This window comes from Drosophila montana, unplaced genomic scaffold, assembly GCF_035044405.1.
Source record: "Drosophila montana isolate Dmon_TW-CO22-7 unplaced genomic scaffold, ASM3504440v1 contig_402_1, whole genome shotgun sequence".
NCBI classification, from domain to species: Eukaryota; Metazoa; Arthropoda; class Insecta; order Diptera; family Drosophilidae; genus Drosophila; species Drosophila montana.
In genome coordinates, this window is record NW_026998739.1 from 87,699 (window position 1) to 101,172 (window position 13,474).

The window sequence follows — 13,474 nt, forward strand, 5'->3', positions numbered from 1 at the left end:
CAAATTCAAAATTTACAATTCAACAAATCGGAAATTTTTTTATATACTTGACTGAAAAGTAAGTTGACAAATTAAAACAAAATTGGGGGAAAAAAATAGTATATCCTGCATTATATATCTAAAAAAAAAGTTTTCTAAATATTCTGAAAACATCTTTCAATGTTTTTCCTCAGTTTTTTTTTGGGGACAGCTTTGATTATTATTATCACTCAATGCATTTAATTTATTTTAATTTATTTGATTTACAGTAGCCAAAAAAAGTTCCAATCAATATTTGTAATTTTCTTCTTTTTTGATAAAGAATTGTTCAATGCTTCTAAGGATAATGGGAATAATCAATAATAATATTAAGAAAAAAAGGAAAGGAAAAAAGGAAAGAATGTCTGGAGGGATAATGGATTAGTAAACTAATAAAATATTGTGAATATATTATTTAATCCCATCTTCTTTTATCTCGACATATACGTATCCATATGTAGGTACTATTGCTATTTCCTATTTTATTCGATATTCTGCATCATTTACTAATTTTTAAACATTTTTTTTGTTATTTACCTAACATACCCTGTGTATAGGCTGTAATGATTATCATGTTATGGTTGTGTGTGTGTGGGGGGGGGGGGGGCGTGGCGCGGGGGTGAATTAAGGCGGGTTGGAAACTTGAGGCGAATGTGTCACGTTCGCTTTTTGCAATAAAATGGCAACACGACGAGTACAACAAATATAAATGCAAATATACATTTTGTGGTAAGCATTTGTAGCTCGTTACACACACACACACACGCGCGCACGCACATAGAGACACACACAGACACACACTTAAACACACATACACACACACACAGGTTATTAGTTGAAGTTGTAGTTGTGGCATGTTCCATGTTCATAAACGTTCATGTCTAGCATAGCGGAAGTGTTGATTTTCATTAAATGGCGTCAGTTCAATTGGAAAAATATTGTTGTGCCGCATGTGTGTGTGTCTGTGTGTTCTTGTTGTTGTTTGTTTGCGTAAATTTGGGTGTTTGTGTTGGTTTTGACTTATTAAATTAGCCTGGTTCAGTGGCCGTGCTTTCGATTGTCTCTAACAGCTTGTTTTTATCGAAAACGAAGTCAAACGAAAATTGTTGATAATATTTTAATACGCTTCACCAGCCAAAAATGGCATTTGAGCATGATCTGAAAATCCGTTTAGGGCATTAATTTATGACGGATTAAAGCGTTCCTCGAAAGCTGCTCATTAAATTATTTGTAATTTAGTCGAAAAGTTAAGATTCAACGCAAAGTTTAATTATTAAATGTCCAATGATATTAGCTGAAATTGGTACGCAAATAAACGAATAAAATAAGTTGTGAAAGGAAATAACAGCTTGTAGAAGAGGTGCTGTATTCCAGCGAAATATGAGAGCTTTAAGTTTTCATTAGAAATAGCGAATTAAGAAAGCTTTAAGTTTATAAATATCTTGGCTCAAACTATTGATGCTCAGACAGTTGGCTGAGCTTCAACTTAACCTTTTTCAAATTAACCTTCAGCTTTTCCGCGTTATATTAAACACTTTTTATTTAATCTTAAAGTTTGTGTGGCTTCTATGATTTTATTTAAGAAATTCTAAAGAAGTTAGCCAACGTAACTTGGCTAAATTTCAAAAATAAATAAACAGCTTGAAACATAAGTAAAAATATCACCCAATTTTTATTAATAATATACCAACTTTTAATAAACCAAGTGCAAAGAAGTTAATAGTTTTATGAAATCACAAACATTAGAAAATATAGAAAAGTTTAAAGACTTAAATATAAAAAAAAAAAATCATATGAATAATATTCTTAAAAGTTCTAAAACCTAAAATCATGTTACTTTACAAACAGCTCTTAAAAATTATGAATAAGTTTATTTTAGGCTCTGCTGTGCTCTGCAAGCTGCATCACTTTAATCCTTCTCATTTAAAGGCAAATATATTGCTATTTTTAAAAATGTCAAACATAATAAAACTCATTTCAAACGCCTGCAGCTTCTTATCCGCACATAACTTCAAGTTTGGATCTCGCTGCAATTTCCCTAGCCCCAAAGTGACCACATAAGCCCATTGTAAGGCCCAGCTGGCAGCTAAAGATAATTTGAAGCTCTGGTCGCTTTCAATATACATAAGATGCATAGAAAACTGAAATTGCAATTCAGCGAAGCTCTGTTAAAGTTTGACACAAGTACGAAAGTAAACGGAAGATAGTTACGTACAGTTGTCACAAAAAGTATGCGCACAATACCAAATGCCAAGTGAGGAAAAACATGAAAATTTATATCCAAATGGATGGGCAATACGAAATGAAATCTAAAACCAAATGCACACAAATGTGTGTGTGTGTATTTGATATTGTGTAAATATTTTGACATTACAATATGCTATTGCAAGCATGCTTGTGTGCCTGTGTGCTGCTTGAGTGTTTGTGCAAAATTTACTATTCATATGATATGCTCAGTGGGCGAGCATTGGAACGGGGACAGGAAAAGGTAACATTTGGGCTAGTTTATTTGTTTGTTTTGTGGCATTCCCATTCGCAGTTAATTTGTTAAAATTTCACTTTATAAATAATATTTGCTAAATTTGTTTTGCCAACAACAACAACAACAAGGGCAGACAAACTAATGACAGTTGGCAACGCTTTAGTTTATGGCGCCTTCTGTTGAGCCACAAGTTTTCCAATTTACATAACTTCCGCTGCAGCTTGTTGCCATAAATATGCAAAGGCTTTTCAGCCTCTTGTCTATGGAAATAAGTCAAGAAAATGTATGCAATGGCTTTTCCCTTCTTGCCATTCTTAGTAAGTTTCACATGAATTAAAAATTTGTTTGACTTCTATCTTGGCAATATGATCGGTTTTTCAACTTTTAATGGGTGGTCCACCTAGTCATTTACTGAAGCATTCTATTAATTTGAGTTCTACAAGGATTTCATATTTTAAAAAGTCGCAGTTTAAAATGATGTTTTACATTTATATCTTAAGAAGCAACTTTTCAATCTTATCAAAAACTAAAATACATTTTTAAAAGAGTTAAATCTATTAAATCTATTTTTATACTCTGAACCCATTAAAAATGGGTAAACAGGGTATATTGTATTTGTGCAAATGAAAGTAACAGGCAGAAGGAAGCATCTCCGACCCCATAAAGTATATATATTCTTGATCAGCATCAATAGCCGAGTCGATCTAGACATGTCCGTCTGTCTGTCCGTCTGTCCGTCCGTTTGTCCGTCCATCCATCCGTATGTATGAACGCAAGGAACCTATAAGAGCTAGAGACTTGAAATTAGCTGTAGGTCCTCCTAGTCCCCGCGAAGATCGAGTTTGCTTCCGATATTCGATAACTGGCCCCGTTTCCAAGTAATCGATAAAAATCGATATCGAAATCCTGTTTTTTGAGTAATTTCGGCAAATAATATGAGCTAGTCACCAAACTTGACATGGAGCTTCTAGAATAGTATATATAAGTCAAGTATTTTTCATTTTATACCTATCGCCTGTCGGAAGAAGAGGGTTCAGGGTATCCCCTAGTCGGGAGCTCCCGACTAGAACCTCTTACTTGTTATGTTATTCAATAAGTGCTTGCTCATAAGTAAAAATATTACGATTTTTGATTTATATCATTATTTTAATATTATTTATTTTTATTATTTTAGTATTATTTATTATTATTAGGTTATTTCGTGTTGAGAAAATACTTTTCTCAATATAGAATAAAGTTTTGTTAAAGCAGCGAATTATTTTTATTCGTCATATATCACATTTCCTTCATCGTTATTCTTTTAATAAGTTTTTTAAATTACATTTTTATTTTCTTAATTTATAAAACTAGTTATTCTTAAATGTTGTTTGCTGATTTAATTTTAGTAAATGTTCGGTAAATATACACATTGGTGTATTAACTTATATTGAATATTTATAAATGGCTAATAAACTACCCAATATATCTCAGAAACATTTCATTGAAATTCCAACAAATTCGAAAAAAGCTCAAATCAAATATAATTCGTTGCATACAATCCAAATATTCAGCTTGTTTGTACAAAGTGTTTTGATTCCCGAAAGGTTCCTCTAGATAGTTTTCGAATTTTGCACTCTTGAATTTGTCCCCGCATCGATGCGTTTTTTTTTCGTGCTACCCAATCGTTAAAGAGTAAAATTGTGTAGTTAATTTAGATGGTATAATTTTTACACACATGCAACATTGTTTAAGCGCATCCCTATCAAACGGAAGCAGAACTCAAATGAACTGGCAGCAAATTTGTTTTTTTGTTTTTTTTTTTTCTGCCCAAATATAATTTTGACCGATCGAACACGAATTAACGCCTACGAGCTGCACTTAGAGATAATCGCTGTCTGGCAGTGGAACCGGCTCCGAAAGCGTCTCATCGACGCCATCAACAAATATCATAATTACACCCAGCACCGGACGCAGATTCTCGGGCATGTGAGCATTGTCGCCGCCCAAGATGACCACACAGGGCTTCCCGGTGATCACAATTGGCAGCAGCCGTGTCACATACTGCGCCAACCGGTGCAGATTCATGCGCCGCATCTCCAGCGTGGTCAGTCCCTCCGGCCAGCTGTCCTCGTAGCAGCAGTCCATTAGGACATTGATCAGGTGCATGGGACAGCCGCTGGCACGCAGACCCTCGCGCACCATCATATGCATGGGGGTGTCCGGCGTAGAGATAAGACTTCCCCAAGTGCGTACCGAGGCCAGCGGCAGGCTACGTCCCCAGCGCATCAGCGAGTAGCGATCCAGCTGGTCCCCCACGTTGCGTATTACCGGATTGGTTGACCGCAGCGCCGCCACATAATACTGCACTAGCTCCAGCTCACGTCGATGTTCGCTCAGGCGTCTCTCCTGGTGTGCCTGCATGTCCCGAAGCTCGGATATCTCGCTGATCTGATCCTGCAGCTGTTCCCGCAATTCGTAGACGCAATTGTGGCTGGTCAGCTCGTCCTTGGGCACCCTCATGCCACAGCCTTTGGTGCACATGACGACCACCTTTGGATTGTTCTGGCAATTGGCCACATGGTTCCGATACTCTCCCAAAGGCATCAGCGCTGTGCATCCGTTATCCGCAAAGCTGCACTTGATCTTCAGGCGTCCAAGCATGTTCCGCATGAGGCGTGAGACGGGCACCAAATGGATGGGCAGTAAATCGGAGCGATCCACCGGACAGATCTGTTTCTCTTGAATCCACTTCTCGATGCAGTAGCGGCAGAAGGCGTGCTCACAGCTGGACGACTGCATGGGCTCCTCCAACACATCCGCACAAATGGGACAGAGGAGCTCCTCATCGACATGGCCAACGATTAGCGCTAGATCGTAGCCCATGGTTGGTTCAGAATAATTATCGCTAAATAAATGGGATTAGAAATTACGAATTTTGGAGATGATGCAGCCGCGACTCACCCTTATCACGTGTTATGTTACAGACAGAAGCCGAAATATTCGATTTTTCATAAATTTCGTTTTGAAATATGAGAGTTGCGTCGCAGCCGGCAGTTGAGTTGATCTGTGATGAATTTTTATACAAAATTGACAGAATTTGCTATTTTAATTCATTTGGAAATCTCAGTTCAAAATGATTCTAGTTTGCCATTCGCAACGAAATTGTAAACAAGCACAATAAGCAAAATAATAGCATGGAAAGTGCAGTAAATGAGACTTAATTTGCAGAAAGGACAGTTTATTTTATATTTAGATACATATACATATATTGAATGAAGTTGTGTATTAAAAAGAGTATATAATTGACGAGATATTGAAAGGAACGATATGGAATAGAAACTGCCAACAGAAGTATCGAAACAGACGAATAAGTTCCATCAAGAATTTTCAACTATAAAATATAGTACAAGCAATACCATATTTATAGCTAGAATTAAATAAAACAATTTAATTTTAAATAGATCTTTCGATATGCAAGATTTTAACTCGTGGTTATCGCAAAAGCTTGAAAACTATTTTTATCGATTAATCGATAGGAAACATTCAAATAACTGTAAATGCCAGCAACATATTTGAACGGGCAAAAGCTTTGTTTTTATTTGAAATAAAAGCAAAATTTAAGTGTACCTACTGTGGCATTAGTTTCACATTTTGAATCGAAATTTATGAAAAATCGTATATTTCTATCTGCAACATCCAGCATAAGGGCAAGTGGCACCTGTTTCAGCACAAAGTTTTATAAACCCCATACTTACACTTACGTACTTAACCATGGGCTACGATCTGGCGCTAATCGTTGGCCATGTCGATGAGGAGCTCCTCTGTCCCATTTGTGCGGATGTGTTGGAGGAGCCCATGCAGTCGTCCAGCTGTGAGCACGCCTTCTGCCGCTACTGCATTGAGAAGTGGATGCAGGAGAAGCAAATCTGTCCGGTGGATCGCTCCGATTTACTGCCCATCCATTTGGTGCCCGTCTCACGTCTCATGCGGAACATGCTTGGACGCTTGAAGATCAAGTGTTGCTTCGCAGAGAATGGCTGCACAGCACTGATGCCTTTAGAGGAATACCGCAACCATGTGGCCCACTGCCAGAACAATCCAAAGGTAGTCGTCATGTGCACCAAAGGCTGTGGCATGAGGGTGCCCAAGGATGAGCTGAGCAGACACAACTGTGTCTTCGAACTGCGCCAACAGCTGCAGGACCATATCAATGCGATTCCCGAGCTGCGCGACATGCAGGCACACCAGGAGCGGCGGCTGGGTGAGCACAGGCGCGAGCTGGAACTGCTGCAGTATTATATAGCGACACTGCGCGCCACAAATCCTGTCATCCGTACTGTAGGTGACCAGCTGGATCGGTATGCGCTGATGCGCTGGGGTCGTGGCCTGCCGCTGGCCTCGGTGCGCACTTGGGGCAGCCTCATCTCTACGCCGGACATGCCGATGCGCTTGATGGTTCGCGAGGGTCTGCGCGCCAGCGGTTGCCCCATGCATTTAATGGAGATACTGCTGGATTGCTGCCACGAGGATAGCTGGCCAGAGGGACTGACTACGCTAGAGATGCGGCGCATGAATCTGCATCGGTTGGCGCAGTATGTGACACGGCTGCTGCCAATTGTGATCACCGGGAAGCCGTGCGTGGTCATTTTGGGCGGAGACAATGCCCACATGCCCGAGAATCTGCGTCCGGTGCTGGGTGTAATTATGATATTTGTTGATGGCGTCGATGAGACGCATCCGGAGCCAGCACCATTGCCAGATAGTGATTACCTTTAAGTGCAAATTATACACGTTTACTCTTGTTTGATCGGTCCAAATTATACATAAATTACACAGATTAACAAGAGTTTTAATCGTTTGCTAAACTAAGCTGGTTTAGGAAAATGGCCAAATTGAATGCATCCCTTTAAAGACTTAACGCAACATATAAATGTTGCTTTAGTTCTCTTAAATTGTCTATTCTTCGTTTGACTCTATTGGGCTTTAGTTTTGTTTTTCAAACTGTTTTTCAGTTAGCCTATAAATGTTTTTAATAATCTTCCCGAGAAATGCAACCAGCTTATAACAGTTTTTCGAATATCAAGCAAAAATAATCAAATCTATTACTCTCTAAATTTATTACAATTCGTAATATCTTAGCAAATTAAAGGTTCATGTTTGTTCATACAGTTCTTAATTGCTTAGCTAATTGTTATCTTAACCTATGTAAACGAAAGTTGATATTGTAAAATCTTTCAAGTTTCCCTCAATTATGCGACAATTAGCAGAGTTTTCGCTGCGTATGCGTAATATTTCATGCAAATTCAGCTGAGGCACAATCTTAAATGCAGGCTACATTTGCTTGCCAGCGAATTGAGGAAAACTTGTAATGAAAATGGGAAAAGTTGTCGTTTTAGTTCGCGGCAGTTGGCGACACCATTCGCCAAAGTTTTACAAATTGCACTGGCAATTGGAATAATTTTTATGACTGCAAGTTGCGCACTCAACCGAGTTGCAAATTGAAATTGAGCTCTTAAGCTGCATGAATATTTTCAATAAATGCAGTTTTAGGGGAAAGTTTTTTATTTAAGTAATTAAAAATTATATTGAATAAACCCAACTAACATTCACTTAGAAGTTTAAAAGAACGAAGTGGAATTTTAATGCTAGGTGTAGAAAAGAATCCTATTTTTTTATTTTAAGTATCCAATGAATAACAGAAGGCAAAGAAGTTATTTTCCACAAATCTGGGTGGAATTTCCCTAAACCCCCTTCTTAACTTGCACCTTCGTCACATAAGGTAACTACAGTGAAAATTTCAGATTCATTGCTCTTATGGTATGGTCTATGCGTTCATCACCAATCAGTCACTCAAAAAGTCAGTCAGTCATTTTGTCAGGACAAAGAGTTTTATAAATATAGAGATAGTTACATATAATAACGACAATTGTTACCCTGAATTAATTGAACCCTATACAAATGATAAGACATACAAATTACTAAATTTGTACACTTTAATTTATAATAATATAATAGCAATTATTTGAACCTTGGCAATATAATTTTAGTAAAATACAGCAAAGGACCTTATTTGAATAAGTCAATTGACGATTTATATTCAAGGGTTTTTTATGTATTCAGCAGCGAAGTTTACATATTGAACTTAAAGTTAAATGGAAAAAAATAACATCTTGTTAATAGAGCATAGAGCATATATTATACAATTTAAAAAGAAAAAAAATAATTTGTTTATCTAAAACAAATATATATATATATATATATATATATATATATATATATATATATATATATATCATTAAATTTATACAGCACTGTGTTATATTTTGTTTCCAATCATTAATTGGAAAGCAACTTTAGTTTCCACTGATGCAACATATATTTATTTAAATGGACAATATATTTAAAACATTTTCATTCAAAAATTGCTTAGACAGATAAGGCATATCGAAATAAATCGATCTGTTCTCAATTGGTGCTACAATAAGTCCATGTTTTGGCAATCAAAAATTGCTGGCGCTGGCATTTTACACATTAAGAAAAGTAACTAAATTCATTTGCTTTATACTTAAACATAAAAAATTCTTTGTTAAAATCTCAAATTTTAGCATATATTATATACTAATATATTTATATATGGGGTATAGAAAGGTAAAGCTTTTATTACTATTAGTATTGAGAAAAAAGAAAGCCAGTAAAGGCTTAAGTTTTCTTTGCAATTTATGTAGTCACCTTTAAGACTTAATAACTTAATTAACTTAAGAACTAAAGTCAAAACTTGTGTGCATATTTGCAGCCAGTAAACAGCTTTATGCAATCTCCGTTGACGCTCAATAAACAAGACTGCAAACAGCCACAGTATCAACAACAACATCAACAACATCAACAACAACAACAAGTAAGTAGAGAGCAAATTAGTGTCAAATTAAATGAAACCCTTTGTCAACTAATTAAATGGAATGGCTGCAGCCGAGCTTTAGATAAGTTGATTAAACAAAGGCCAAGGGCTGCAGCCAACTAACTAAGCAACTAATATTTCTGATAACACAGATGCTTACACCTGCTGCAGGATGCAACAATTCATGTCCTGTTTGTCTCTTGGCCGGCAGCACAAAAACACAAAGCCAATGCAACAAAAGCCAAAACTTAATTAATATTTACATGAACACTTGAGACAAAGATAGTGTGCCAGAGAGAGAGAGAGAGAGATAAGAGTTAGAATGGGTGAAAGAGAGTAGGAACTATTGGGATTTTCTTACTGTTGCAGCTGCTTCGATTGTTGTTGTTGTTGTTATCTTTGGATTGTCTTGTTTGCATATGTCTGAGGCTCAGGCCCTGCCACCTGACGCATCCTACATATCAAACGTGGCATGCCACCTAGAAATCAATTCGCATTGTTAACCCATGATTGGATATTATTGATTCAATTTGCTGCCACACTGCCGAGACATGTTTTATGCATGCGCCCGTTCATCTGTATGTGTGATAACGAGTGTGTGTGTGTGTGTGTGTGTCTTGATAATGTCTGACTGTATCGATAATAGGAAACATGCACGCTTGCCCAACAACACCGCCAGCTAACTCAGCACCTGCTCCACACAAGAAAACCCACTTGCTGGGCTCCATGCGACGCTTGGCGTTGTTTAATTTATGCATGTGTTGCACTTACAACCTGAGAACTGTGGAGCCAATGCCAACTTTTCAATTCAAAAAAAAAAACTTAATTTTTACGTGCAAATAACAGAAATAAAGCAATGAATTTACAGAAGCTTCAAAATTACAATCGAAGTAAATAAAATTGGGCTTAATGAGAATAAACATTAATAATAGTCACGATTTATATATAATAGATATATATTCATATATATGAATTTGTTATATGTTTGAAGAAAACATAAATCGTCCTTGAATAGGTAAACTTCTTTTAAGTTTGTACTTTGAAATTTCTTATAACTAATATTAAACTATTTAATGCATTTATAGCTCTGAAATAAATATAACTAACGAAATCTTTGCTACAAAAAATGATTTTCCCAAGATAATAATTGTAAAATTTGAAAGTCAGACGTTCACATTTTTCTATTGTAAATTTAACAATTAATTAGTTAATTAAAAACTGTTAAAAAGTTGAGTGGATCAGGATCTTTAAAAGTGTGGGCTTGGCCGGCTTTAAGTCCTGGTGATTTATAAACTCCACAGCTTACGAAGCTGGCGCTGTGATAATTTTTGAAGACGTTTCTCGAGGAGCATCAAATTTTGTTGAAGAGAAAAGTGATAAATGTTGTTTTTTATTTCCAAATTCAATTTAAATTAGTAACAGGTCATTCAGAAATTGATTGATCAGCAGTCAGATTAGTTGATCAAGTTTTTCTTTTTATTTGTTAAGGTAAATCTCTGATAATAGTAAAACAATTTACTTGCATACGGACTAAGTCTTATAATATACATAATAAAATACGACTTTTACCGATATTTGGTGTTTAATTTGTGTAATTTTGTGATATATTAATCTCGAATGTCAATCGAAGAACTATTTCGAGAGTTAAGAAAAAAGAAATATTTGATATAGGAAAGGAACGCAAATCTTAAAGTTTTTCTATATATTTATGTTTATGTCATTGTCTATTTAGGTTTATGTCTAAAACGTCCATGCATTTTGTGTTCCGATCTGAATGTTGTAGAACATGTTGAATATTATATCTCTTCTTAACTTTTGATATTTTCAATTATGATAAGAATTAGTAGGGACTATTTATTTAGAGGTTTCAATCGAAAAAAACCCATTGCAATTGCATTACTGAGCGCTGTCAACTCTTAAAGTACGCTGCACAAATTCATGAAGCTTATAAAGTTCGGGGGGCGTGGTCGTGTTGCACCGCGTGCCCTTCTAACATGGCAGCAACTCCGGTCGGCGCTGGACTCATTAATTTTGCTAGCATTGAAAATGTGCGATATTATTTGTAGATGGCAACGCATTGTTGGCCTTGTTATTGTTATTGTTATTGTTGTTTGTGCATCAGCCACTCAGCTGTTGTTGTTAGCGTTGTTGTTGCTGTTGACAATGGCAATGATAACAATGGCATCACACATGTTGCTAATAGTACCATGTGGAACGCCCACATGTCTGCAACATGCCAAGAGCCGCATGGCACATACCGAATGCCGCATGCCACATGCCACATGCCACTTGAGCACATTGTTTTTGCCATCTGAAGTGTTTGACGTTTCCTGTTGCTTCCCATCGGCTACGGAGTGTGCAATTGATTTGCCGAATGGGCCACAATTATGGCTGCCTCCCCATTGATTTGTGCCACTAATCACCGTTGCATAAATCACGTAGCAGCAAAGCAGCACACAGGAAAAATATGCAACAGTCCTGCGCATGCAGCATAAATGTGTGACAAACTTTAAGCAGGTGCGATCCGAAGAAACTTAGACTTAGAACTGGCTGGAAATTAAAGAGTTCGAAGAGAAAATAGAATGATATTGGGTGTATTTTGCATTTACTGCTCACTTAAAACAAATTTAATTAATCAGAAGCTATCGATATTATTTTATTTTTTTAACAAATTTTTATGTTATTACGATAATTTTATTCTTATGGGATATTCGCAGTTTCCTGCAAAGTGGACGAAGTAAACCGCATTTAATAATGTTTCGCAGATTCTTCGCAGGTGCTGATGTGAACTAGAATCTGCCTAGTAGAGCTAAGTATACTCTTCTTCTTATTTTTTTTGTGTTTCTTAATCAATATTTGATTTATAACCCGTGTGATTACTAAATTATTATATACTAGCAGGTATTGCCCGGCAATGCCCGTAGAACGTTTGGTGCTAAAAATTTTAGATATTACCTTTCCACTAAGTACACGGTTTCCGCCCATGTTAGTCTCGCGAATTTTCCACACATGCGGGTGGAATTTCCGAATTTCAGATTTCAAGCTCTTACAGTTTGGGCTGTGCGTTGATCAATCAGTCAGTCAATAAGTCAGTTAGTCAGTCAGTCAATCAATCAGTCAGGACAAACAGTTTTATATAAAGAGATTATTAAAAATAATTCAGCACTCGTGTATTATACATAACAAAATGGTTTTCGCTCTTGAGAATTTTGCTAGAGAAACATTTTGATTAAACTTCCGCTCACAAATATATAATAAGAGAATTCTTCTGGGTCTGGTCCCAAATTATGCCCAAAGTTTATTCCAATGCAACCAATTGGCATATTTTATTTTGTGTGTACGTGTGTGTGTGTGTGTGTGTGAATGTGGCCTGAATTGGTTTAACGTTGCTTTTCCCCCCGATTTATGTACCTGTTCTGCAGCACTGAGCTACGCTTGTGCCCAGCACAGAAAAGTAATAAAAACTTAATGGCAAATATTAAGTACACATTAAACTGATTTATTTAAGTGTGGGTTATGTCCGCACAAAACGTTGCCAAGATTTATTTTTATTTGAGTTTGAAGAGTTTTCGTTGCTTCGATATGCGCAGAGCAAATTGAACAATCGAATAAATTATAGAAAATCAATATTTGAGAAGTATTAAAAGAAAAGGGCCTCTCATCTATTTTTTTTCTCGACGTGTTTCTTACTAAGACCCTGCTAAACTATATAAATTACTTGAAGTTTTGCATATGCTTGCATTTCAAGCCACAATTCAGGCAGTGTCTGCTTCGACAGAGGCCAGTTAAGAGAAAACTCGGAAATAGTCGCATTAATATGCGGAATTGGGTCAGCCCTTTGCTAATACTCGTACTTTTGACTTTAACTGAATTTGGGCCAAAATCAATTTGTGTCCTTACGCAGGCTGGCAAAAACAAGCAAGGGCTGGCATAAACAGTCGGTAGAGAAGGCAAATGTAACAAAAGCCTGGCCAAAACCGGACAATCTGGTCAGCTGTGTTAGGGGCTGAACGGGGTGAAGGGACTGGGCTAAGTACATGAACAGATTTTATAGCTGTTTGGGCCATATAAATGAGTGCAATGTTTGTGTCTCACTTTTT

At 36.7% G+C, this 13,474-nt stretch overlaps 3 protein-coding genes across 10 annotated transcripts in view; 2 read left to right on the plus strand and 1 right to left on the minus strand.

The window, feature by feature from the left end:
• DIP-kappa (Dpr-interacting protein kappa) overlaps positions 1–13,474 on the plus strand; it is a 135,811-nt gene that overhangs the window by 55,442 nt on the left and 66,895 nt on the right. For 5 of the 7 annotated variants that reach the window (XM_064697370.1, XM_064697369.1, XM_064697374.1 and 2 more), the window contains exon 2: positions 9,273–9,374. The exons of the other annotated variants lie outside the window; for them this stretch is intronic. The gene's annotated coding sequence lies outside the window, so the exon portion shown is untranslated. The remainder of the gene's footprint in view (positions 1–9,272; positions 9,375–13,474) is intronic. 7 annotated transcript variants of the gene reach the window in all.
• LOC135439114 (E3 ubiquitin-protein ligase NRDP1-like) lies at positions 3,997–5,599 on the minus strand. The gene is made up of 2 exons (XM_064697742.1): positions 5,441–5,599; positions 3,997–5,384 (listed from the first exon to the last, which is right to left on the minus strand). The coding sequence occupies exon 2, from the start codon at positions 5,360–5,362 to the stop codon at positions 4,358–4,360; it is 1,005 nt and encodes a 334-aa protein (XP_064553812.1). The 5' UTR covers positions 5,363–5,384; positions 5,441–5,599; the 3' UTR covers positions 3,997–4,357.
• LOC135439113 (E3 ubiquitin-protein ligase NRDP1-like) lies at positions 6,071–7,316 on the plus strand. Of its 2 annotated transcripts, XM_064697741.1 has the most exons (2): positions 6,071–6,740; positions 6,822–7,316. In XM_064697741.1, exons 1-2 carry the CDS (start codon positions 6,251–6,253, stop codon positions 7,253–7,255), a joined length of 924 nt encoding a protein of 307 aa, XP_064553811.1. In that variant the 5' UTR covers positions 6,071–6,250; the 3' UTR covers positions 7,256–7,316. The 2 variants fall into 2 exon arrangements, with proteins under 2 accessions (XP_064553811.1, XP_064553810.1); XM_064697740.1 differs by having other exon boundaries at positions 6,073–7,316.

Coding starts and splice junctions, on each gene's coding strand:
- LOC135439114 (XM_064697742.1), bottom strand. CDS start 5,362: ATGGGCTACGATCTAGCGCTAATCGTTGGCCATGTCGATGAGGAGCTC.
- LOC135439113 (XM_064697740.1), top strand. CDS start 6,251: ATGGGCTACGATCTGGCGCTAATCGTTGGCCATGTCGATGAGGAGCTC.